Genomic DNA, 23,735 nt, shown 5'->3' with positions numbered 1-23,735 from the left:
GGGTTGATGGGTGCAGCAAACCACCACGGCACATGTATACCTATGTAACAAACCTGCACCTTCTGCACATGTACCCTAGAGCTTCAAGTAGAAAACAACAACAACAACTAAAAACCAAAAAACTGTTATCTCTGGTTTTGTGTATACTCAAGCTACTTCACTCTGATTCCTTATCTCAGGGCCGATTTTAAAGGGAATATTACTACTGCTCCATTATCAATTATGCTACATTAATAAAACTTCTGGCAAGTGCCTTCATCACCTTAAAGAAGTTCCCTTTATTCCTAAATTTCTAAGGTTTTTGAATACTGATTTTGTTGAATTTCCTTGGATCCTATGTCTGCATCTATTAAGGTGATTATAATTTTCTCATGAAAATTTAAATACAGTTAATGACCTTATATGTTTTTGAAATTTTAAGCAAATTTTGCATTCCTGTTCGAAAAATAAGAGTTAATCTTTTAAATGCATTAAATAAGTCAACTTGTCAATAATTGGTTTAGTATTTTTAAACTTTCTTATACTGTCTTTTCTCATACTGTCTTAATTTGGTTTTGGTTACAAGATGATACCCATGTCATAAATTGTACTAAAGGTATGCCATGTTTTCTCATTTTCAAAATAATATAAAATTGGAAGTGCGTATTCCTAGAATATTTGGTGAGATTCACTTTTAAAAACAACCTTTCCCTGATGTGAAAAATCTTACATCACTGATTCCATTTTCTTAACACTATGGAGGATTTTGACTGTTTCTTAAATCTGATTTGATTTTTCTTCTAGATTGCATCCATTTCTCCTAAATTTCAAGTTTATCAATGTAAAGTTATTCATAGTATTCTTTTAATATTTTTAAAATCTGTAGTTTTGTCCCTTTCCATTATTTATACTTTGGAGCTGTCCAAGTTATTATTACCCTTGACAGCTCTTATAGATTTAATTACTTTTTCCACATAACTTACTATTTGTTTTATCATACTGCTTTATTTCATGTTTGCTTACTAGCTTAATAAGTGCTAGTCTTTCATTTCTGATTTCCTTTCTTTTACATTTGAATTTATTCTCTTCTTTTTCTAAATTCTGACATTGGATATATACATAATTTCATATATGCATATAAAATTATTGCATATATTAAAATTATTGTTTATATGTATTGCATATTTTGGTATATGTAGTATTTTCATTTAGTTTTAAGTATTTGCTGATTTCTTCTTGAAACTATGATTAGAAATTATATTTTATTTCCAAATGTATGACCTTTTAAATGTTATAATTTGTGCAATTCAATTGCACTGTCTTCAGAGAATGTAATCTGTCAGCTGAGTAACACTTTCAATGCATTTTTGGTAAAAATAAATTCAGAATTAGGTTCAGACGGGATAGTTTTATTATAACATCTATTTTCCCATACAACTGAAAGTGTAAACTAAAAGGGCATTCTATACTTTACTACACATGTATACTAAGAGAATCTTCCTTTGAAAAATTTTCTGTCTTATTGGTATGTATTTGCATTTCAATATCTCGCTAAGTAGTCTATTTTATGTTCTTAGTGGAAGTTCTCTAGACGTCTAGCTGTTTAAGGTCAACAGCAAGCCTGTGACTTCTTTATATCACCTTTGTATACTATCTGATGTACTACTGTGATTTACAAGTATTTGTTGACTAAAGGTATAAGTGCAAAGACACCCAATTTGTGAGACATGAGACCCGCATAACCCAAAGGCTGGCACGGGGTTCTAAAGTCATATATTTTATTGCCAAGTTCACACAGAAAAATAACTCAGTGGATAGCTCCTCCTTCTTATTTCCAGGCCCTGCTTTGAATGAGCCAAGGACAGGATACTAAAATTTCAAGGTTTTAGTGCATCTTTGATGCCAATTTCAAGATAAAATAATCTCAAAACATTAAAAAAGTGAAGAAACTTTGCTCAATATTTCAAAATATCTGGAGACACTTTTGGCCCACAGATTTCTAGGTTAATTATTTTCTCTGTTTTTCAGAGTATTTTGGGGTGTGTGTGTGTGTGTGTGTGTGTGTGTGTGTGTGTTTTAAGGACAAATGAGATACAACATTAAAATTGGCATGAATAAAAACCCAATGCTTTGAAAAATGTTTGAACACAGTATAAAAAATATTATATATGATTTACTTCAATGATCCTTTTAGTTCAAAATATTACACTTTCAAGTGTAGGACCAAAAGATCTCTTGTTGGAAGCCTTAATAACAACCATACAACCTTTTGATTTTATTTTAAACAGCTGTAATTGCCTTGCTTGCTTTTAATCTACCAGGGTAGATATAGTATGGGGAACAAGCTGAACCCCCATTTTGCATGTAATAGCAAAGATTTACTTTCTAATAATCTACGTAAGACTGTCACAGCAGTGAGCACATTAATTTTGACCTGGTTAATAATCTTAATACCAATCAGAATATGGTAGATGACTGAACAACAGTTAATAAATATCAAGGGATTTGAGCAGATTTCACAAGGGGATGCGTGTACTTCAGTTAGGTTTTTAAGCACCTTCAGCAGAAATACAATCACAGGAAAGATCACTTAACAAAGCAGGAAAGAACAGCATTTTTTTCTCCACAGTAACATTTCTTTCTTTCTTTGCATCCATAATCTCTGTAATATTAACTTGGTAGAATAGAAATACTGAATATAAATACAAAACTGTAGTGGACTTTTGATAAAGGCAATATGACAATGTATTTTAAATTGAACTAATATTTCAACTTTAATTTCAGACTAAAAAGCAACAAAACTCGTGAGTTCATTCATTCTTAAAAGAGGGCTGGAAATTTGGAATAGAGTTTTTATTTGGAACATTAGACATCAGACAAGTGCCCTTGAATTCACAGAGATTTTATCTTGCTCAAGGAAGTTAAATATTAGTTTTATAATTCTATTTACAAATTGGAAACACACGGGGTATCAATAACAAGTTTAACGGTGCATGTGCTTTTTACCTAATTACACATTATTCATTCAAATTTCTTATATTAAATTTTAACTTTTATAGCTTCTAAATAAGGGAAATGTTGTAGTGCTTAAAAATAGCATGCTTTAATTTGCCATCTATTCACCACATGAGATGAGCTAATTGTTTTCAGACAATGTCCTAATCAGATGCAGCAGTGAAACTTAATGCAAAAACTTTACTGGGTTGATTAGGTGATAAAATTGTGGATTGGGGGCATGCTATTTTCCACAGTATTTGTAGTGAATAATGCCACTTAAAATTGTTCCAAGTGAAATCATCAGCTCTCATGGGCAAAACTTCGTATTGCTGAATAGAGAAAGTGAATGGATTCACCAACATATAATTTTTCATTTAACACAATTTTAGAAGATGACAGGTCCATTCCTTACGCCTACGAATCTGAACAACTGAACACAATGAAACCTCTGCTTACTCCATATTTGAGAGAAAAAGGTGCTATATCTTTGATAAAAACCTATCTCTTCACTGCAGCCTGAATTGCAGGATGTAGAATGTTACAGTTACTGAGATGAGAATTCAGAAGTTTGAAGTCTACATAACAAATATTTTTCAGGGAGCAAAGGGGCGAATATCTGAAGTGATCAAAAGTTTAACGGCATGGGGTAAAAAGTTTTGTATCAGTGTATGACTCAGGAAGTACATAAACTGATAGTAATATGCATACAAAACACTGTATCCAGAAGAACAATTTCTTTAGCTATATAGATTTCCAGAAAAGCCATAGTTTTATTTAATATTTTCTTTAATGGAATATATGAAAGTGGAGAAAACACTCACAGATTTTGCTTTCATATATTCATACTGAAAGTGATCTGGAAATACATATATTAGGGCTTAGAAATCTTTTACTTTTGGTCCAGCTATTCCAGTTTGGTTAATCAATACTAAAGAAATAATCCACAATATAAATAAGCTTTATATACAGTGACATCTATCATTACAACAAATTGCCACTAAATTAAACACAGAACAACAAATAATGGTTATTGATGCACATCCAGTCAACTCAATATTAATCTTCTAAAGAATTATTTTTCAAAATTATTTAGCATTGTGAAAAAAGTATGCGCTTAAAATATAAATTTGACATATCAAGATGCAATACTGTAGTTAACATAAAATTACAATAATGTTTAAATGAAGAAAACTGGAGGAAAACACATGCATTCTTTTCTCTTTTTATTTGTATTCTTTGGAATCACTTTAACAAGGACAGCTCTTGTAAATGAGAAAAAAAAAACCCGCTAAAATATATGTAATGACGGCCATCACTCTCCATAATGAAAACAGCTTGAAAGCAATAATTTTCTAGCTTGGTCTCTAATTAATGATTTTTATCTACTTACTGATAATATGAGAGAGCAAAATGCTTGCAAAAATTTAGTAATTTCATTTAGTAAGGTACTTCAAACAAATAAATATATTCTGAGTGAACTAGTAAGCTCTCAAACATAGGTAAGTGCCAAGTACTGCAAAGGTGATCTGGCTGACTGTTGGCTGCCAAGGCCCCAGTCCTGTCATTTCTTGCTTTTCGGGCATGACAATTTTAAGTAGAATTATGTAGCATGGCAAGGGAAGGAAAGGGGGTAAAAAGTCATCAATGCTGGCATGCATTACTGTTTAGGCAGTAAATTACCATTTTTTGGAGAGCCAATTTGGCATTACACATCAAAACCTATACAAATACATATATATGGATATACTCTGCCTGGGTATCTTTTAACATCTAGAAATATAATTTTGTGGGAAGAATTGTAAGTAAAGTGTTTATAAGGGCTTTTAACTCCGAATCATTTCTAACATCAAAATATAGAAATAACTTTAATGATGAATAAACTTGGATAATTTAAGTACAGTACAGGCCAGGTGTGGCGGCTTATGCCTGTAATCCCAGCACTTTGGGAAGCTGAAGCAGGCGGATCACCTGATGTCAGAAGTTCGAGACCAGCCTGGACAACACGGTGAAATCCGCCTCTACTAAAAATACAAAAATTAGCCAGGCATGATGGCGGGTGCCTGTAATCCCAGCTACTCGGGAGGCTGAGGCAGGAGAATGGCTTGAACCTGGGAGGTGGGGGTTGCAGTGAGCTGAGATCGTGTCACTGCATTCTAGCCTGGGCAACAAAGTGAGACTCTGTCTCAAAAAATAAAAATAAATAAATAAATACAGTACAGTATGTCTGCTTGATGTAATGCTGAGCAGCTATTAAAATCACATTTAAGAAAAATATAAAATGTTAAATATTAGGGATACAATTAAATGTTGTAAGAAAATGCTCATTAATTATTCTTTTAATGTTACAAATCTATATTATGCTTGAATTGCAATCTTTAGGGGAAAATTATATATTTCTCATGTAAAAAAGAATTTAAAATATACACAGTAATGGATTAAAAGTGTGAGAATATGAGGTGATGATATTGTGGGTGATTTTATATACTCCCTTATCAGTTTATTCAGTTTGAATTTTTCTGAATTTTATAGTGCATATATGTCAATTAAGCAGTCATACACAATTCATAAATACCTTTTTTGTTAGCTATTTTTAAATTGAGGCAAGGTGATTCAAACCATTTCCTAAAATAACATATGTGATTGCGTTTGTATGGGTTCAAAGTTATGTATAAATTGTATTTACCTAGCACTGACTTCTGACTCATTAGCAAAGTAGACTAATTTTAATCAATTGCGAAAATATTCATAAATAATCATGCAGTCATGTTCATTTCTCAATGAGGCAAACCACAAATTACCTAAACAACAAACAGAATAGAAAAAAAAGTTTTCTACTTCAATGAAGTCTTTGTTATAGTCCATATAGAAGAGGAACAAAGTAAACACAGTGTAAGAACTTTACTAAGTTTTTCTTCTGCACATTTCAGAAATACAGGAATTAGCCTACACGTTAGGCTGGTTTGATTGAGAAATAGAAGGTATTTCTTCCCTAGGCTTATAAAAAAACTCTTGCTTTGGGTGTATAAATATTTTAATTCCTGCATGTCAACATCACAACCCTACCCGATGCCATACTTTTAAAAAGATACTATTTCTATTATTCATTTGTTGAATAATGGATACAAAAATATAGTTAGATAGAATGAGTAAGATCTAGTATTTGAAAGCACAACAGGGTACCTACAGTCAAGGATAGATTGTCTTCTTTGGGGAATCACATATACAAAGACGTATTGTACAACTTTTCCTATCCTTCACTATCTCTTATAAATATCTATAATTTGTAGGTAATCTTCTTTACTACTTATATTTTTCACAGAGCTTCTTGAATATAAAATACTGAAATTTAAAAATTCAAGGAAATGTCATAATCAGTTATAAGATTTGGGAAGTGTGATATTTTAGGGGCCAAATAGTTCTCTAATATTTGTGATAACCAAGTTGACTCTTAATTAGCAAAAGTTTATAAAGTAAGGTAATTTGCTAGTCTATTTCCCTTCAGTTTCATAAAAAAAGTTCCCTCAATTATACCTGACTTATATAATAATTTTAATAGCTAGATATAAAAACATCCAAAATTTTATTCATCTATAAATGCATATATAAATGCATCTATAAATGCATATATAAATGCATCTATAAATGCATTTGTTTAGAGCATAAATAGGATCACATTATACATTAGTTTATAACCTGTTTTTCCACCTTAGTAATACACTATGAAAATCAATCTACATCTGTACTGTGGAAATTGTATGTATTCCAAATTATTTGTTTCAGTCTTGATCAAAATTAAAGTTAAAATAATGACAATTATTTTAATTACACAGACTCTGAACAAGTTTTAAATTTTAAACTATTGACATAAGATTTTGAGACTCTATAGCATTAAGCTGTCCAATACAAATGTATATGGATAATGGTAATCATTTTGAGAACGTGCACAGGTCTTAAAGTTTCTAAAAACATAAAATTAGTAAGGTCAGTTAGGTATCTTTGCCATGTTTATATTTATTCTACATTTTGTAAGTGAGAAATTACTCTTAGGTAGTTTGTAAAATTCTCATAAAGATCCCAGTTTAGCCACAGTGACTTTTCATTAGAAAGCCTTAAACCTGTGTGTCAGACCAGATTATTTGTTAATATGATTTTGAAGGATGCTTTATTTTCTCATGAATGCTTGCTCTTGGAAATTAAATTCAGATTGACTCATTATCCTTGTCATATTTAAACTAACTACCTGAATTTACTAATTTTTTTATAAAAAAACTGTATAAACCCTTCATATTCTTTTGATTAGATAAAAAGTAACCTTTCCCCTCTTTTTATCAGAAAGTCTATAAAAATATAACATAGATTATGTTTTATAACATGAAATCTATGTTATTTAACATAAAACATCTATTTTATCTGTTTTTTTTTAAATTCGGCACTGTATTTGCTTGTGGAGATGTGCCATTTTTGATGGACATTTAGGTTGCTTTGAGTATTTAAAACTTTTATAACACCTGGAGAATATTACTTGTACAAAATAGGTTACATATATATTCATTGAATAAAAAATCTCTAGATTGTCTCAGGTCCTCAAAAGTTGGGTGCTTTTTATTTATTAAATTCTATATCCCAAAGCCCTCAGTTCATAGGACACACATGTAACTCATTAAATTGTACTGAGTGTTGAGACTGTTTTGTGGGAAGGTAAGGCTTGAATGTATGGCTATGGATGGAGGTCCTCTTCCTGTCTGTGAGTTGTACATATGGCTGGGTTTCACCGCCATGAACTAGAGGTTTAGAACGCCACAAGAACTGGGCCTTCGGGGACATGAGGACAATGAAATCAAAACATGGAAAAAAGCCAGCACTTACCTGGATGAGGAACATAGCTATGTGGTGAAATTCTCCACGTCCCCCTTGCTTAACAGGAACTGTCATAAAGAATTTGCTGCCATCTCTAGAAAACACGGGCTCCTCATTCTAAAATGTAGAAGAGCATAGAACAATCTCAAAAAGGCACATGCAATCTGTGCTGCCTACTACTGTTAATTCCTGCATGGGTTATATCAAATATTGATTTAAAATTAGTTAGGAAAATGGGCACATTATTTTAAAAAATGAATGTATGCTATTTTTTAAACTTTTTTAAAGTAAATCTGATACATTATGTATGTATGTGGTTGAGTTGTGGGAAGGATAAGAAAATTTTGTTCATGGTGGATATGAATGATTTACTATTAGGCTAAAGACACTTTTTAAATTGGTTCAAACAAGAACTGTCGTATCTTCACATAAGATTGCGTTTAGTGATATATCCTTCAAAGATAAGGAACATGCAAACATCTGCACGAGTTTATCAAAATAAACCTTTTAATTATAAAATTCTGTAACATATATTTTGAAATACTTTCTTAAGCAACTGTAGTTACTTGAAGATTCATTTCTGATAATGTATTCATAAATTTACTGAAAATACAAAAGACAACAGGCCACAAAATTGAAAGGATTCTATAGAAAGTTATTTAATTCAAATTTACCATCCTTATTGCTCATCTCTCCACAAACACACAAACGCAAATACTCACCTACAACTGTGACCCCTTTTGATAATTTTTAATTAAACTCTGGTGGCACATTAAATCAATAGAATTATTTTTGAAAATTAAATTATGAAAGCCATATATATATATACACACACTATATTTTTTATATATATAAATACACATATATATATATGTAGAGAGAGAGAGAGATACTGCTCTTTCTTCAGGAAAAACATTAAGAAAACACATTTATCTGACGAAACAGTGAGTTTTTCCTGCTGGATTAATGAGACTGGTTATATACAGTATAAAGAAAGGCTTTGATATGGGTCCTGAGTAGCTCTGCAAAATGGCCTTCAAGCCCTTTTAGATGACTTGACCCTCTACTGTCTTTCTGATCTCATCTTTTTTATTCTCTTGCTTTCTTCACTAGGTTCCTGCATGATCCTGCTCCAGGGCTTTTGTATTTTGTATTCCCTTGGTCTGGATCTTCCTCTTATCTCTTTCAGGTCTCTAATCTGAAATCTCCTTATCAATAAGATGTTTCCTTATTACCCTATATAAAGTGAGACTAGGAAAGTCAGACCATCCAACTCTATCTGACATCCTTCATCTCCTTTTATTTTCTTTCTAGTTTCCCATAGCACCTGATATAGTTTGCATCTGTGTCCCACTCAAATCTCATGTCGTATTGAAATCCCCAGTGTTGGAGGTGGGGCCTGGTGGGAGGTGACTGGATCATGGGGGTGAATCCTTCATGGATGGTTTAGCAGCATCCCCTGGGTGTTGTCTCATGATAGTGAGTGAATGAATTATTACAAGATCTGGTTGTTTAAAAGTGTATAACACCTCCCCCATCCCTCTCTTGCTCCTTCTCAGGCCATGTGAAGTGTTGCTCCCCATTTGCCTTCCGCCATGATTGGAAGCTTTCTGAGGCCTCCCTAGAAGCAGAAGCTACTGTGCTTCTGTACAGCCTGCAGTACTGTGAGCCAATGAGACTTCTTTTCTTTATACATTACCTAGTCTCTTATAGCAGTGCAAGAATGGACTAATACAGCAACTAACACCATTCAACGTATAATTTGTGTATGTATGTGTTTGTTTGTATATGAATGTATGTATGTATGAGATTGGTGCAAAAGTAATTGTGGTTTTTACCATTACTTTTAATGGCAAAATATGTGTATGAATGTATGTACATATGTACATATTGTATATGAATATATGTATTATGAGATTGGTGCAAAATTAATTGAGTTTTTTTCCATTACTTTTAATGGTGGGGGTAAATCTGGAGGATAGAGTGATATATATATATATATATATGATGAGTATTTTTGTTCATTGTATCCATACATTCATCTATTCATCAATTATGAGTTGAGACCTACTGTGTAATGGCAAAAACCTCAATTACTTTTGCACTAATCTCATATTTACATACGTACGTATGTATGTATGTATGTAGTTCTCTGTAATGTAAGCCCCATAGGGCAGGAAACTTGTATTTTTCACTACTGCATCTGCAGCATCTGGCACAGTGACTATCATGTAAATTGAGCTCAATAATTATTTAATGAATGAATCAGTCAATTAATAACTATTTTAATATACTGAACAGTCTGATTTTAGCTTCATTCATAATACATCTCTTGACAGTAATATAAGGATATTTTCTTTAACTGCCTTATAAACGTTCATGAAAATATAAGTAACATATGTAATAAATTTAAAACTCTAAGATAATATACCATTCAAGGTTGGAAAAATTGTATAACTGAGCATATAATGGATACTGACAAAATACTTGACTGAGTGAATCACTTCTTTCAACTATAATAAAGTCAATAATTCTATTTGTTCCATCGCCTGCTTCTGTGGGATATTTGTCTCTTGGAGTTTCTTTTGTCTGGAACAACCTTTTCGTCTTCCTTTTTCTGCTAAATCTTACTCGTTTTTTACTTATTCTCATGAAACAGAATTTCCAAGATTTCCCTAGTTAGGAAATCTCTCCTCAGATATTCTAAAAACTGTCTTGTATTCATCTTTATCATGGCTTCCAATGCACTCTATTACATTTATCTATTAACTTGTTGGCTTCCTTCACTAGGCAATTAATAATTGAACTAAATTTTAAATTGTATCTGTTTAGCTCTATTGCCTAAGACACAGTAGGTTCCAACTCATAATTGGTGAATAGATGAATGTATGGATACAATGAACAAAAATATTAGTTATAGATATCACTCTATCCACCAGATTTACCCCCACATAGCAACTCCTCCCTTACCATTCTCCCTTTGTACTTCTCTCAAAAGATGAATAGCTTTTTTCTCATATACAGATACATGAGCATTCTTCCATTTACATTGCCTCCTCCCCAGTTCTAGTACCTTAGCCATAGTTCAGAAAAGGAATAGATGGGGGCTACCATCTCACATGCCTTGCTGGACTAAAAAATCTGCCCCCGACACTTGACAATGTCTGGTGATAAACATTCAGCTCCATACAGATGGTGCCAATCTCACTGCTCAGTTTCATGACATTATACAAGTCAGTGTTTTTGACACACAAGATGGTGAACTGGGGATATTGGACTCTATTTCCTTGACCAAATATATTATACGCTGGTCATCTCAACTGCAAGTCCCTTGAAAGCCAGGCTAAACATGCCTACTTCTCTTTGCCTTTTCTACTGTGCAAAAAGAGGGTATATGATGATCTACTAAATTTATAATTATCTTAGAAATTTGCTGCTTCTTATTACTGCTACCATGCTCATACATTAAATTTCATATAACTCTAAGTATTTCATAAAATTCCCTTAGAGCATCTGAAGAAAAAAATCAACTGTGATAAACGACCAATGGCATTTACTAACTGAATAATTAATAACTGGATGCTTTGTTTTTTAAAAACTTTCTATTAAACATTCATAAATTTGGGATTTAAAAATTAGATAGCATAATCTCAAAAGAACATGCATTATGTTAACATATGTTAAACTATTATGAATGTCACTGGTAATCAAAATAATAGCAAAAGATGTTTAATAATGGAGGGAAATTCAGAATGCATAAGTATTACGTGTTATATATTTTTCACTGTTCTTATTTTCTGTATCTAACTGAAATTTGTGAGTCTATTATTGGCTGTAAAATCAGGGTTTTTTTTCTATTTTATTTTGTATATTGACCAAGATAAAAGTATTTATATTAATAGAGAACCATGTGCAAAGACACATATACTCATAATATATATACAAACATATATCTGTATCTATCCATCTACCTACCCTTCAGACAAACAATTATTTATAATCCTTTTTACTTTTCTTCTTAATCATTCAGTAAGTATCTATTAAGCTCTTCTTACATATTGAATTCTATACTAGGCATTTGGTTTACAATTAGAATAAAAAAATATACATCCTCATGTCCTTGTATCTTAGCAAAAAAAAATCATAGCGATAATTGTGTAAGTGTTACACAAAGATTACACTTGACTTTAATAAAACTTTTATTGAGAGATGCGATTTGGTTAGGCTAGTTAGAGGAAGTGACTTATTACGTAAGTGATTTAAGCCAAGGTTTGAAAAATAAATAGGCTTCAAGTAAGAAAGTTTGAGGGAATTTTGTTCAGAAGGAAGGGCACTTACGAAGTCCCTGTGCATATGAGGGTCCATGTAGCTAGACTGGAGAAAATAGATAAAATGATTCTATGACACAGAGCTGAAAAAGCTTTCAATTTAATCCCTTGTGGACCTTTTAAGGATGACAGAAAGAAGAGAGAAAAGTTCTCTGAGTTCTGGAAATGCAAGTATGAGGGGAATGTTAGTAGCAACAATTAAATGCATATTTTAAAAAGGTCACTCAGTCAGCCTGCAGTGTGAACAGATTGGCAGATGCCTGAGGGGTTGAGACTTGCTGGATCTGTAGTTTGAACATGGACAGTGTTTGTGAATTAGAGAAAAGTAAATTGACTTGAGAGATGTTTGAAAGTAAAATCTGTACATATTAATTAAATACAGATAGATAAAAATGAGAAAAGATTCAAGGATGACTATTAGGTAAATAGTTTTAACATCTGAATGGATAATTATGTCATTGAGTCCTATGATAAAAATAAAGAAGACTGACTAGAAAAGGAATGAGTTCAGCTTAGACCTGGGGAGTATGAAGCTACTTTTACAGATTTAGGAGGAGATGGCAAGCATAAATTTGGATATTTCAGAACTCATTGAAGTGTCTGGATAAATGTGAAGGTCTCAAAATATGGGTGGTCATTAATGCCATAGACATAATATAAAATAAAAGAGGGCTTTAAAGAACAAAAAGAAAACCAAACCAAACCATACCACACATATTATTTCCCTTTGCAAAACTCAGTAATGGAGTTAAGAGTAAAATGAATTCAGCCATATTTAAATAAGCTATTTGTGTTTCCTTCTGAATTGTCCAGGATGAGACCGTGTAACAGTGATTAGGTTTTTAGTCCGTCATGTTCATCTTGATTCCAGACTCATTTATGTCACAAACCAGAATTGTGAGCTAGAATACAACTAAGAAGAGAAGTATTTATTTGAATATCTCCATGATCAATTTATGTAAAGGTCGGGTCAATTTTTCAGACAATTTGAACAATGCTAATGATTTCCAGTTTGGTTAGGTCCTGAGATTTTCTCCTTCATCTACACAAGAGTGTACTTACACAGAATATTTTAAAAAGTGACCCTGGCTGCTATTCTGCAATTTATGTCTCATAAAAAAATGGAAGTAACCTTTTCACAAATGTTACCATAGAAAGCCCAAGTCATAAGTGATCCTTTTAATGAAAAAGGATCACTCTGTCAAACCTAGCAAAGCCTTAAACTCATATTTTTTACAGAAAGTTATCACATAAGAAATGGGTGAACAGGATGGTCACAATGGCCAAGATGTGACAGACCACCTATACTGTACCTGCTTAGAGAGCCACGTATCTGATGTCATCTCATATTTCTGAAACAAAACAATTAACTCCATGAAGCATCTAAAGACCAAAATGAGCATATATAAATTTAACTTTTTTAAAACACAGTTATCATCAGTTTTTTTTTTCCTCTCTTCAACTGGTGAAATACCATGAGAGATTTCATTGTCATTATTGATTTAATCTGAATGACTAAGTAGAGAATAGGGACTAAATGATAATTTAATTATAAAGTCTTTTCTTTGGTGAACTATTTCAGAATTCCCAGCAGTACCTCACCAGGGAGAGAAGATCATTTTCCAGCTCTGTTTGATTACCTCATTCAAACTGTTTTGAACCACCAGACACTGTCTCTTTTCACCTCTAGGCATCATTGGGAGACAAAATTATTAAGTCCTTCAAAGCAACTGGGCAAACAGCCAGGAATAAAATTAAAAAGTGGACATTCTTTCAATATTCAATTCACTCATAATCATGGCCTTCTTTTTTTCTTATCAGTAGTAACTCAGTCTTTGAGAAAAAATACCAAACATTTGGAATGACAAAATTATGTGTCCCTTCAAAACAGTCTTGCAGTAGATCAGAACCAAAATCATATTGCAAAAAGCAAAATTAGACTAATTTAACCTCAAGTTAAATACGTGTAGAAAAAACAATCTTTAGTAATACCGTTTACATGTAGTGACATGAAATATCTTGCAGTTTTCTGAAAGAAATTATTCTATAATAAAAGTATTCAAATTAAGAAAGATAAGTAACAACACATTAGGGGTTTTCCTATATGCAGAGGTACCCTTCTCAAATTGTTAATAATAAATTATTTATGTTTTAAAATACTAATTTCTTTTTCTAAATCCATATTATGATTACATTATAATTGGTCACTTTCTCTTTTCAGGGCATTTTTTTTCAGTAGATCTTCATTACATGAAGATATCAAAATAAATCTAACTGAATCATTTTATTCTCCATTTATACCCTAGCATTAACCATTCCTGATATCTGTAAAGCACAGAAATAAAATAGATACCAATGCCACTGCTTGTTAGTACCACCAAGTTTTGGTAGAACCCATAAGAGCCCAAAACTTCATTTGTTATTGTTTGTCTCATTATTTCAATTAACAGAATGCAAAGTCTTTCTCTCTCCATACGTAGAATAAAATACATTACAAAATCAATAAGGTGTCAAATCAATAGTATGATAGGATTACTGGATCTATTTTCTATTAAACCATTTTAATTTATCTTTGTAGTTATCTGTATGCAATGAAATATTTACAATATCTTTGTCTAGAAGGGCTTTCTCTAATTAACTATAATATATGTAGTCTAATTTTTAAATTTTTACTTTTTTCTTTATGTAAAAATCAAGATGGTATCTCATTATGTTGCCCAGGTAGGTCTTGAACTCTTAGCCTCAAGCCATTCTCCCCATTTGGCCTCCCAAAGTGTTGGAATAACAGGTGTGAGCTTCCTATGCCTGGCCTGTGCCTTTTTTTTTTTTTTTTTTTTAAGACAAAGTCTTGCTTTGTTGCCCAGGCTGGAGTGCAGCGGCCCGATCTCAGCTCACTGCAACCTCCACCTCCCAAGTTCAAGCAATTCTACTTCAGCGTCCTGAGTAGCTGGTATTACAGGCGTGCACCACCATGCCTGGCTAATTTTTGTAGTTTTAGTAGAGACAGGGTTTCACCATGTTGGCCAGGCTTGTCTCAAACTCCCGGCCTCTGGTGATCTACCCACACTGGCCTCCCAAAGTGCTGGGATTACAGGCATGAGCCACCACAGCCGACCTGTAGGCCAATTTTTAAATGACTTACTAATCAGCTGAATAAAAACCATCCAGAACACTTTAACAAATTCATGGAGAAATTCTAGTCAATCTATAATCTAGCCAAAAGAAAGAGACGAATTTTCTAGTTATACAAGCTTAATGAGAAGAGCATCAAATGGTTGATTTAACTATCTCATTTCCACGACTATGCTCATTATTCTACTCAAAGAGAAATGTCTGCCTCTTGAGGGCTCTCTTTCACAGACCATTTAAATAATATGTTTTAAATTTGTCACATATAGTGAAATGCAGAGACTTTAAGTGTATAATGTGATGAGTTTGACAAGTTTATCCCATCAAGTTATAGGATCTTTATTTTTCCCCAAAACATTATCTCATGCTCCTCCCCAGAGGTTCTCAAAAGGCAATCACTTCTGATCTTTTTCCCCATAGACAGCATATGCCTGTGTTAGAAATTCAGATAATTGAAATCATGCATTACATACATATTATGTACTCTGTAGTGTGAGGTTTCTTTCGCACCACATGTTTTTGAGATTCACTCACATTGTTGAGCGTATCAGTATTTTGTTTCTATGGCCAAGTAGAATTCCATTGTGTAGATATGCCTTACTTTAAAGTCTATTCCCTGTTAGTAGACAATTAAATAGTCTCTACTTTTTAGCCATTGTAAAGAAAGCTTCTCTACAGACTATTTCTTACAAATCCTTTGGTGGACACATGTTTTCGTTTCTTGTGCAAATACTTTGTAATGGAATTATAATGTATAGGGTTTTTTTTGTTTGTTTTTTGTATTTTTTTTGTGATAGAGTTTCACTCCTGTTGCCCAGACTGGAGTGAAATGGCATGATCTTGGCTCACAGCAACCTCCACCTCCCAGGTTCAAGCAATTCTCCTGCCTCAGCCTCTGGAGTAGCTGGGATTACAGGCATGCGCCAACATGCCCGGTTAATTTTGTATTTTTAGTAGGGACGGGGTTTCTCCGTTAGTCAGGCTGGTCTCAAACTCCTGACCTCAGGTGATCTGCCCGCCTCAGCCTCCCAAAGTGTTGGGATTACAGGCATGAGCCACCGTGCCCAGCCTATAACATATGTTTTTATATATGTATGTGTATGTATGTATGTGTGTGTATATATATACATATATATATATATAGTCTTCTTATTTATATATAAACAAAAAATTGTGTTTGCATATATGTTTAACTTCATTTGGAACTAAAATATTATTTTAATGTAATCGTATCATTTTACATTCCAACTTGCAAAGAATGAGAATTTTTGTTTTTCACATCCTCTTTAATGGTTAATGTTGTCAGTTTTTTGTTATTTTAGTGTAGTCATTCCAATGATGTACAATATCATATCATTATAATTTTAATCTATATTCTGCTAATGTCTAACGAAGTTGAGTACTTTTATTTTTTATTTTTTAATTTTTTATATAGAAATGGGATCTCATTTTGTTGTCCAGGCTGGTCTTGAACTCTTGGCCTCAAAACATCCTCTCACGTCAGCCTCCCAAATTACTAAAATTACAAGGATGAGCCACCATACCTGGCCAAATGTTGAGTACTTTTTCATGTGTTCATTCTTTTCCTTATAAGTAACTGTTCACATGTTTTGATGTTTTTATGAGGTTGTGTTTTTATTGAGTTATAGAATTTCTTTATATGTGTTTTTCTCTGATACACATTTGGCAAAATATTTTCTTCCAGACTGTAGTTAGCATATCCATTTCCTTAATGGTGTCTTTGATGAGAAGTTTCTAATTTTATTGATGTCCAATTTATTATTTCATAATTAATGATTTTTTGGCTTATTCAGTATAGTAAGGTTTTATTTCATATTTTCCCCTAGGACACTGACAGTATTAGCTCTTAAATTTAGGGCTATGATTTATCCCAAATTGATTTTAGAATATGATATGAGATGTCAAACATCAATTTTTTTTTTATCCAGTAGGGATGCCAATTTTTTCAGCACCATTTTTCTCCATTGAACTGCTTTAGCACCTGTGTAGAAAATCAATCAATCATATAAATGTGGGTCTGTTCTCTGGAAACCATTCAATTTAGTTGACCTATTTGTGGTCCTTATGCCTCCATTAGCATCTCCAGGTTTTCATAGCTTTTTATTTATTCTTGAAATCAGGTAGGGCTAACTCCTTCAATTCTATTCTTTTACAGGATTGCTTTGACTTGTTCAGGTATTTTTTGTTTCCATATTAATTTTAAAAACAGCTTGTCTGTTTCTACAAAAAAAAATCAGAAGGGACTTTAATTGGTATTATATTAAAACTATGGTTAAATTTGGGTAGAATTAATATCTTAACAATATTAATCTTTTCTATTTAAAAACATGGAATAGCTTCCATTTATTTAGGTCTTTCAAATGCCTTTTAGCAATGTTGTAGTATTCAGTATTGGGGTATTTCACAATATTTGTTAAGTTTATAATTGTGTATTTAAAGTTTTAAGGGTTTTAATGGTATTTTAACTGATTTTTTTTCTTAATATCACTAACATAGAACTTATGTTTTGTTTTTTCGTCATTCTTTATTTTGAAACAAGTGCAAACTTATAGACAAGTTAGAAGACTGGTTTGAGAAACCTGAATACCCTCTGGACTTACTTGCCACTTGTTTATATTTTACTCCATTTGCTTCCTAACAAACTGTGATTTTGTATTCTAGGGTTTATTGTAGGCTTTTTTGTTAATGTGCACAATTGTGTTATCTATAAACACAGATTTACTTCTTCCTTTCCTAACACTATACTGATTTTTTGCTAAGTTACTCTGAGTGGGGCCTCTGGTAAAGTTTGCATCACAGTACTGAGAATGGATACCCTTACCTCACTGCTAATATTAACACGAATAAGGTTAGTGTTTGCATATTCAGTAAGGGGGTGCTTTATGAGTATCTTTTAACAGATTGGAGATGTTTCTTGTTATTCATTTATGTTGAAAGTTTCATGAATTGGTTTTGAATATTGTCAATTGCTTTTTCTTCATCTACCAAGATATTTAATTCATCTTTTTTCTTAATATAATAAATTATATTGATTGGTTTTCAATATTAAACCAATCTTAAGTTCCTGGGATTAACCTCATTTGATCAAAATGCACTATCCTCTATTTATAATACTGGAGGTGAGTATTGATATGTTTAAGGACTTTCTCATATTTGTGCTGATATGATTTGGCTGTGTCCCACCCAAATCACATCTTGAATTGTAACTCTCAAAATTCCCATGTGTTGTGGGAGAAGCCCGGTGGAAGGTGATTGAATTATGGGGGCGAATCTTTCCTTTGCTGTTCTCATGATAGTGAATGAGTCTCATGAGATCTGATGGATTTACAATGGGAGTTTCCCTGCACAAGCTCTTTGCCTCCTGCCATCCACATAAGATGTGACTTGTTCCTCTTCGCCTTCTGCCATGATTGTGAGGCCTCCCCAGACATGCAGAACTGTAAGTCTAATAAACCTTATTATTACTATTATTATTATTATTTGGAAATTGCCCAGTCTCGGGTATGTCTTTATCAGCAGCATGAAAACAGACTATTACATGTGTTAATGAGACAGATCAGTCTCAATTGTTGTCTCTTGTGTTTTTCTTGTCCAGTTGTGGTATCAGTATTATTCTACTCTTATAATATTAGTTGAAATGTTCTCTTTCTTCTTCACTTTCTAAGGAGTACAGGGATGTTATCATATACTCCTTAGTGAGAATGTTATAGTGTTTGAATATTTGCTCCCCACTCCCGAATCATGTTAAAATTTAATTGTGATTGTGTGATTGCAACAGTATTAAGAGGTAAAATCTTATGGGGTATTTAGGCCATGAGGGTTCTGCCATCATTAATGGATTAATGTCGTTATTATGGGAGTAGGTTTGTTATCACAGGAGTGGGCTCCTTATAAAAGGACGAGTTCAGCCTCCTTTTGTTTCTCTCTCTCTCACCCTCTCTTTGCCCTTCTGTCATGGGATGATACAGCAAGAAGTCCCTCTCCAGATGCCAACCTCTCGATCTTGAATTTCCCAGCCTCCAAAACTGTGAGTCAATAAATTTCTGTTCATTATAAACTACCCAGCCTGTGGTAGGTTGTTATGGCAGCACAAAACAAACCAAGACAAGGAATTACAGGATTTATTCCTTAATAATTGATACAATCCATCATGCAATCTACCCGCTTCTAGAGCTTTCTTTGTGGCAAGGTTTCTAATTATGAATTAAATTTATGTAATTTACTAAATAAATTTATCTTTAATTCATTATTTTTATCTTTAACTGATGTAAAATTATTCAAATATTCTTCTTCATACATTCACTTTGGTGATGTATTTTCCTTTTATTTTTGGTTGACATGTAATTATTGTATATATTTATAAATACAGACTGCTATTTTGATACATGTAAAAAATGTGTAATGACAAAGTCAGGATAATTAATATATCCATTACCTCAAATATTTATCATTTTTTATGTGTTTTAAACATTCAACATTCTCTTTTCTAGCTGCTGGAAAATATACACTAAATCATTATTAACCACATTCAACCTTCAGTGCTTCAGAACACTAGAACTTAATCCTCTTATCTAGCTGTAATATATCTGTTAACTAACTTCTCTCTATCCTTTCCTCCCAAGCTTTTCAGACTCATAAACACAATGCTACTTTCTACTTCTATAAGCTCAATTTCTTTTAGCTCCCAGATAGACGTAAGAACATGTAATATTTATCTTTGTGTTGACTTGCCTATCTCAGTTAACATAATGTCCTCCAGACTTATCCATGTTGCCATGAATGACAGAATTTCATTCCTTTTTATGGCTGAATAGTAATCCATTGTATATGTACAATGGAATGTTTCATGTATATATATATATATATATACACACACACACACACTTTTTAAAATAGCACACATATATACTTTTTAAAAAGTGTGTGTGTGTATATATATATATACTTTTTAAAAAGTATGTATGTGTGCTTTTTTAAAAATCCATTCATTTATTGATGAATGTTTAGGTTGATTCTACATCCCGACTACTATGAGCACAGCTGCAGTAAACATCAGATGCAGGTATGTATTTCATATACTAATTTCCTTTGTTTCGGATAAATGCCCAGTAGTAGAATTGCTAGTAACATATGTTAATTATAGTTTTAGTTTTTTGAGAAACCTCCATACTGTTTTCCATAATAGCTGTACCAATTTACATTTCGTTTTGTTGTCTGTGCTTTTGAAGTCTCAGCCATAAAATCTTTGCCTAGACCAATGTCCTTAAGCATTTTCCCTGTTTTCTTCTAGTAGTTTTATAGCTTTGGAAATTACGGTTCAGTTTTTAATTCATTTTGAGTTGAATTTTGTATATGATGAGAGATACAAATCTAGTTTCAGTTTTCTGCGCATTGACATCCAGTTTCCCAGCAATATTTACTAAACAGGCTGTCCTTTCCCTAATATGTATTCTGATGCATTTGTTGAAAATCAGTTTGCTATAAACACATGTATTTATTTCTGAATTGTCTATTCAATGTTTTCATTTCAAGCATTGTATTTTTCAGTCCCTGAAATTTTAGTTTCATTTTAAAGTTTGTATTTCTCCACTAAAATTTCTCACCTGTTTATTTATTGGAGCTATTCTCTTTTTTAAGTTGTTAGATTTATTTCTAATAACTTCGTTATTGTATAAATGCTTTTATATGAAGTTTAAAAACATGCAAAACTAATTTATAATAGACTTCAGAATAGTAGTTGCCTCTGGGAACTGAGACTGATTGACAAAGAGGACAAAGAAACTTTCTGGGATAATAGGGATGTTTTACATCATGATGAGGTGTGAATTATGGGATATATGCCTTCGCCAAAATTCATTTAACTGCACACGTGAGATTTCTTCACTTCATTGTACTTAACTTATACCTTGATTGTTAGTTTTTTTTTTGATACATAATAATCATACATATTTTGGAGTACATGTGATATTTTGATACGTGTATACAAGGTGCAATAATCAAATCAGTGTATTTAAGATATCCATCACTTCAAACATTTATCATTTCTAATAACTTTTAAAACATTATGTGTCTGCTAATTCCAATATTACTATCCTTTGCAGGTCAGCTTTTACTGGATATTTTTGAGGAAGGTGAGTAGGCTATATTTTCCACTTTTCTACATATATAGTATTGATCATATGATTGACATTATAAATGCTACATTGTTGATAGTCTTTATTAATTGTAATTTTCCCTTTAAAAATGTAAACTTTGTCCTAGAGTACACGGTTAATTTACAGGCAGATGAACTTGATACCTTACAGTGTAATTGAAAGGTGATTAGAAGCTGTCTAGAATAGCCCTACTTCTAATGCTCTTTCTTTCTGTGTTCTCAGTTGAATACCCGGGGTTTTCGGGGAGATCTCTTCACTATTGTTGTTCAGAACTCTAACATCTCTAAGCACTTTGCAACTTGCAGATCCTTCATTTGCTTCAAAAATTTTTAGTGTTGTTTTCTTTAAGACAATATGGAAGCATATATGTATGCACAGCTAAGCATTGAACCTAATACTTAAGGGGTCCTCTTCATGGATTGCTGGAGTCCTTTTCTATAAAGCTCCAACCTCTCTGGTCCCTGTCCTATAAATGCTAGTCACCAAAATAGCCTCAAACTCTGATTCCGTCTACTTAGATCACAAAGATCTTTTTGCTTTGCTTGGGCTTCATCTCCTAGCCATTCGGTCTCAAAAGTGTTGTGAATAGAAAGTCATAGCAAGGTTGATTTTGTGCATTTATTTGATTTCAGCATTTATGGTCATGATCCTCCTAATGTCCCATATCTGAACACAGTTGTTTTGTATATTTTTTACAATTTTACAGTTGTTTACAACAGAAAAGCTAGTCAGGTAACATCTACTCCATCTCTTCCAGAACAGAGGTTTGAAAATTCAGTTGTTAATCTAAAAATGCTTTACGCAAATACCATACACATAACCATTTAAGCTTACTGCAATGTTTTCTCTACCAGGAATCTTAAAAATGACACATTGAATTTACTACAGAGTTTACAAAAACTGATATTAAGAATTGAAATGTAACCTGATTTCAAAACAGAGTAGTTCGTGAACCAAATTTTTACTCGTTTTACTTAATTTCAGGACAGAAACACTGTTATTTTATCAGATCTATCTGAACTAGAGAAAAAATTAAAAGGAATATGTTTAAAGAAGATAGGAAAGAAACTTCTTACATTCTCAAGATAATCAAAGACAAAATATGGAGAAAAATTCCATATCTGAGAAAGAAGCTAATGTGGCTTGGATTATACTTCATGCTGTATAAAAATTAATTTGGTTTTCAAAAGCTCAGTTTGTTCTCTTCTGCTTATCATCAATATTGTTCACTTCAAAGTTTGGAAGCTTTATAAAGTATAGATTCTTAATAGAATAATTCTTTTCCTAATAGTTTTAAAAGTTAAACACTGAATTTTTTTGTACAAAGCATTTCCTGATTCCCCTTTGTAAAGTTGCATAAGCTACTTCATTTTAGGCATAAAAGAAAAGTACATTATACTCACTTTACTACAAGCACCTGTAGTGGTCTCACACACTGTGAGGATGGAGATGTTCTGAGGTCGGTTTAACCATCTTACCACAGTCTTGGTATTGCTTACCCATTTAACCATAGTGACATAGTATTCTCTAGTTTGGAAACAAAATTAAAACGTATGTTTAGAGCCAGAGCAATGATATAGTACCAACAATATACATTTGCCATTTTAGATATAAGAATAACGGAACCACTACAAGAATGTTGCTTCATATTAATTTATGTATAGAGAGATAGATATCTGCTCTTTTCAATATTTACATATATAAATACAAATATATGTGTATGTATGTATGCACATGGATGTATACATGTGTATACAAATATACAGATAATTTGAGAAAAAATTTGAGAGTAAATTATTTCCCAGAAGAGTATTTCTTGGAAAAATCCAAACAATCACATGCTAGACATTTATGAAAATTTTCTATTGATTACTACTCCTTTAAGGGCAGAACAAGTATACATTTATAAAGGTATATTATTTTTTTCTTTAAAATCACACTCAATGAATCATCAAGAAAAATCTTTTCCAATTAAAAGGCAAAGATTATTCCTGGCTTAATAATTATATCTTTTACATAACCTCTGTGTTATTTCACTTCATACATGGGGACTTTGGCTACCAAGGTATGAATGGTTTGTTTTGGTCTTTGCCAGTTATAGACCAAGGACCAGTCCCAATTTTTAATATATATTTTTTTTCTGTATTGTTAATTATCTTATTTATTTGAAACATTTTTAAACAAGGAATGAATCAAATTAAAGAAGATGAGAATCTATTAAATTCTTGGCATAATAAGGATATAATTTATGGGGCCAATTATGTCCTCA

The 23,735-nt window shown here is 32.3% G+C and overlaps 1 protein-coding gene across 1 annotated transcript in view; it reads right to left on the bottom strand.

The window, feature by feature from the left end:
• The window catches only part of DPP10 (dipeptidyl peptidase like 10), a 731,390-nt gene that overhangs the window by 101,814 nt on the left and 605,841 nt on the right, over positions 1-23,735 (bottom strand). Inside the window, exons 11-13 of the mRNA XM_003275193.3 lie at positions 22,870-22,993; positions 13,475-13,513; positions 7,843-7,950 (exon numbers count right to left, since the gene is read on the bottom strand). Coding sequence (XP_003275241.1) covers positions 7,843-7,950; positions 13,475-13,513; positions 22,870-22,993 — 271 coding nt within the window. The remainder of the gene's footprint in view (positions 1-7,842; positions 7,951-13,474; positions 13,514-22,869; positions 22,994-23,735) is intronic.

The sequence above is a fragment of the Nomascus leucogenys genome, chromosome 20 (genome assembly GCF_006542625.1).
Source record: "Nomascus leucogenys isolate Asia chromosome 20, Asia_NLE_v1, whole genome shotgun sequence".
In the NCBI taxonomy this organism is placed as follows: domain Eukaryota; kingdom Metazoa; phylum Chordata; class Mammalia; order Primates; family Hylobatidae; genus Nomascus; species Nomascus leucogenys.
Note: the sequence above shows the minus strand (reverse complement) of the source record. Positions and strands in the feature narration are given on the sequence as shown.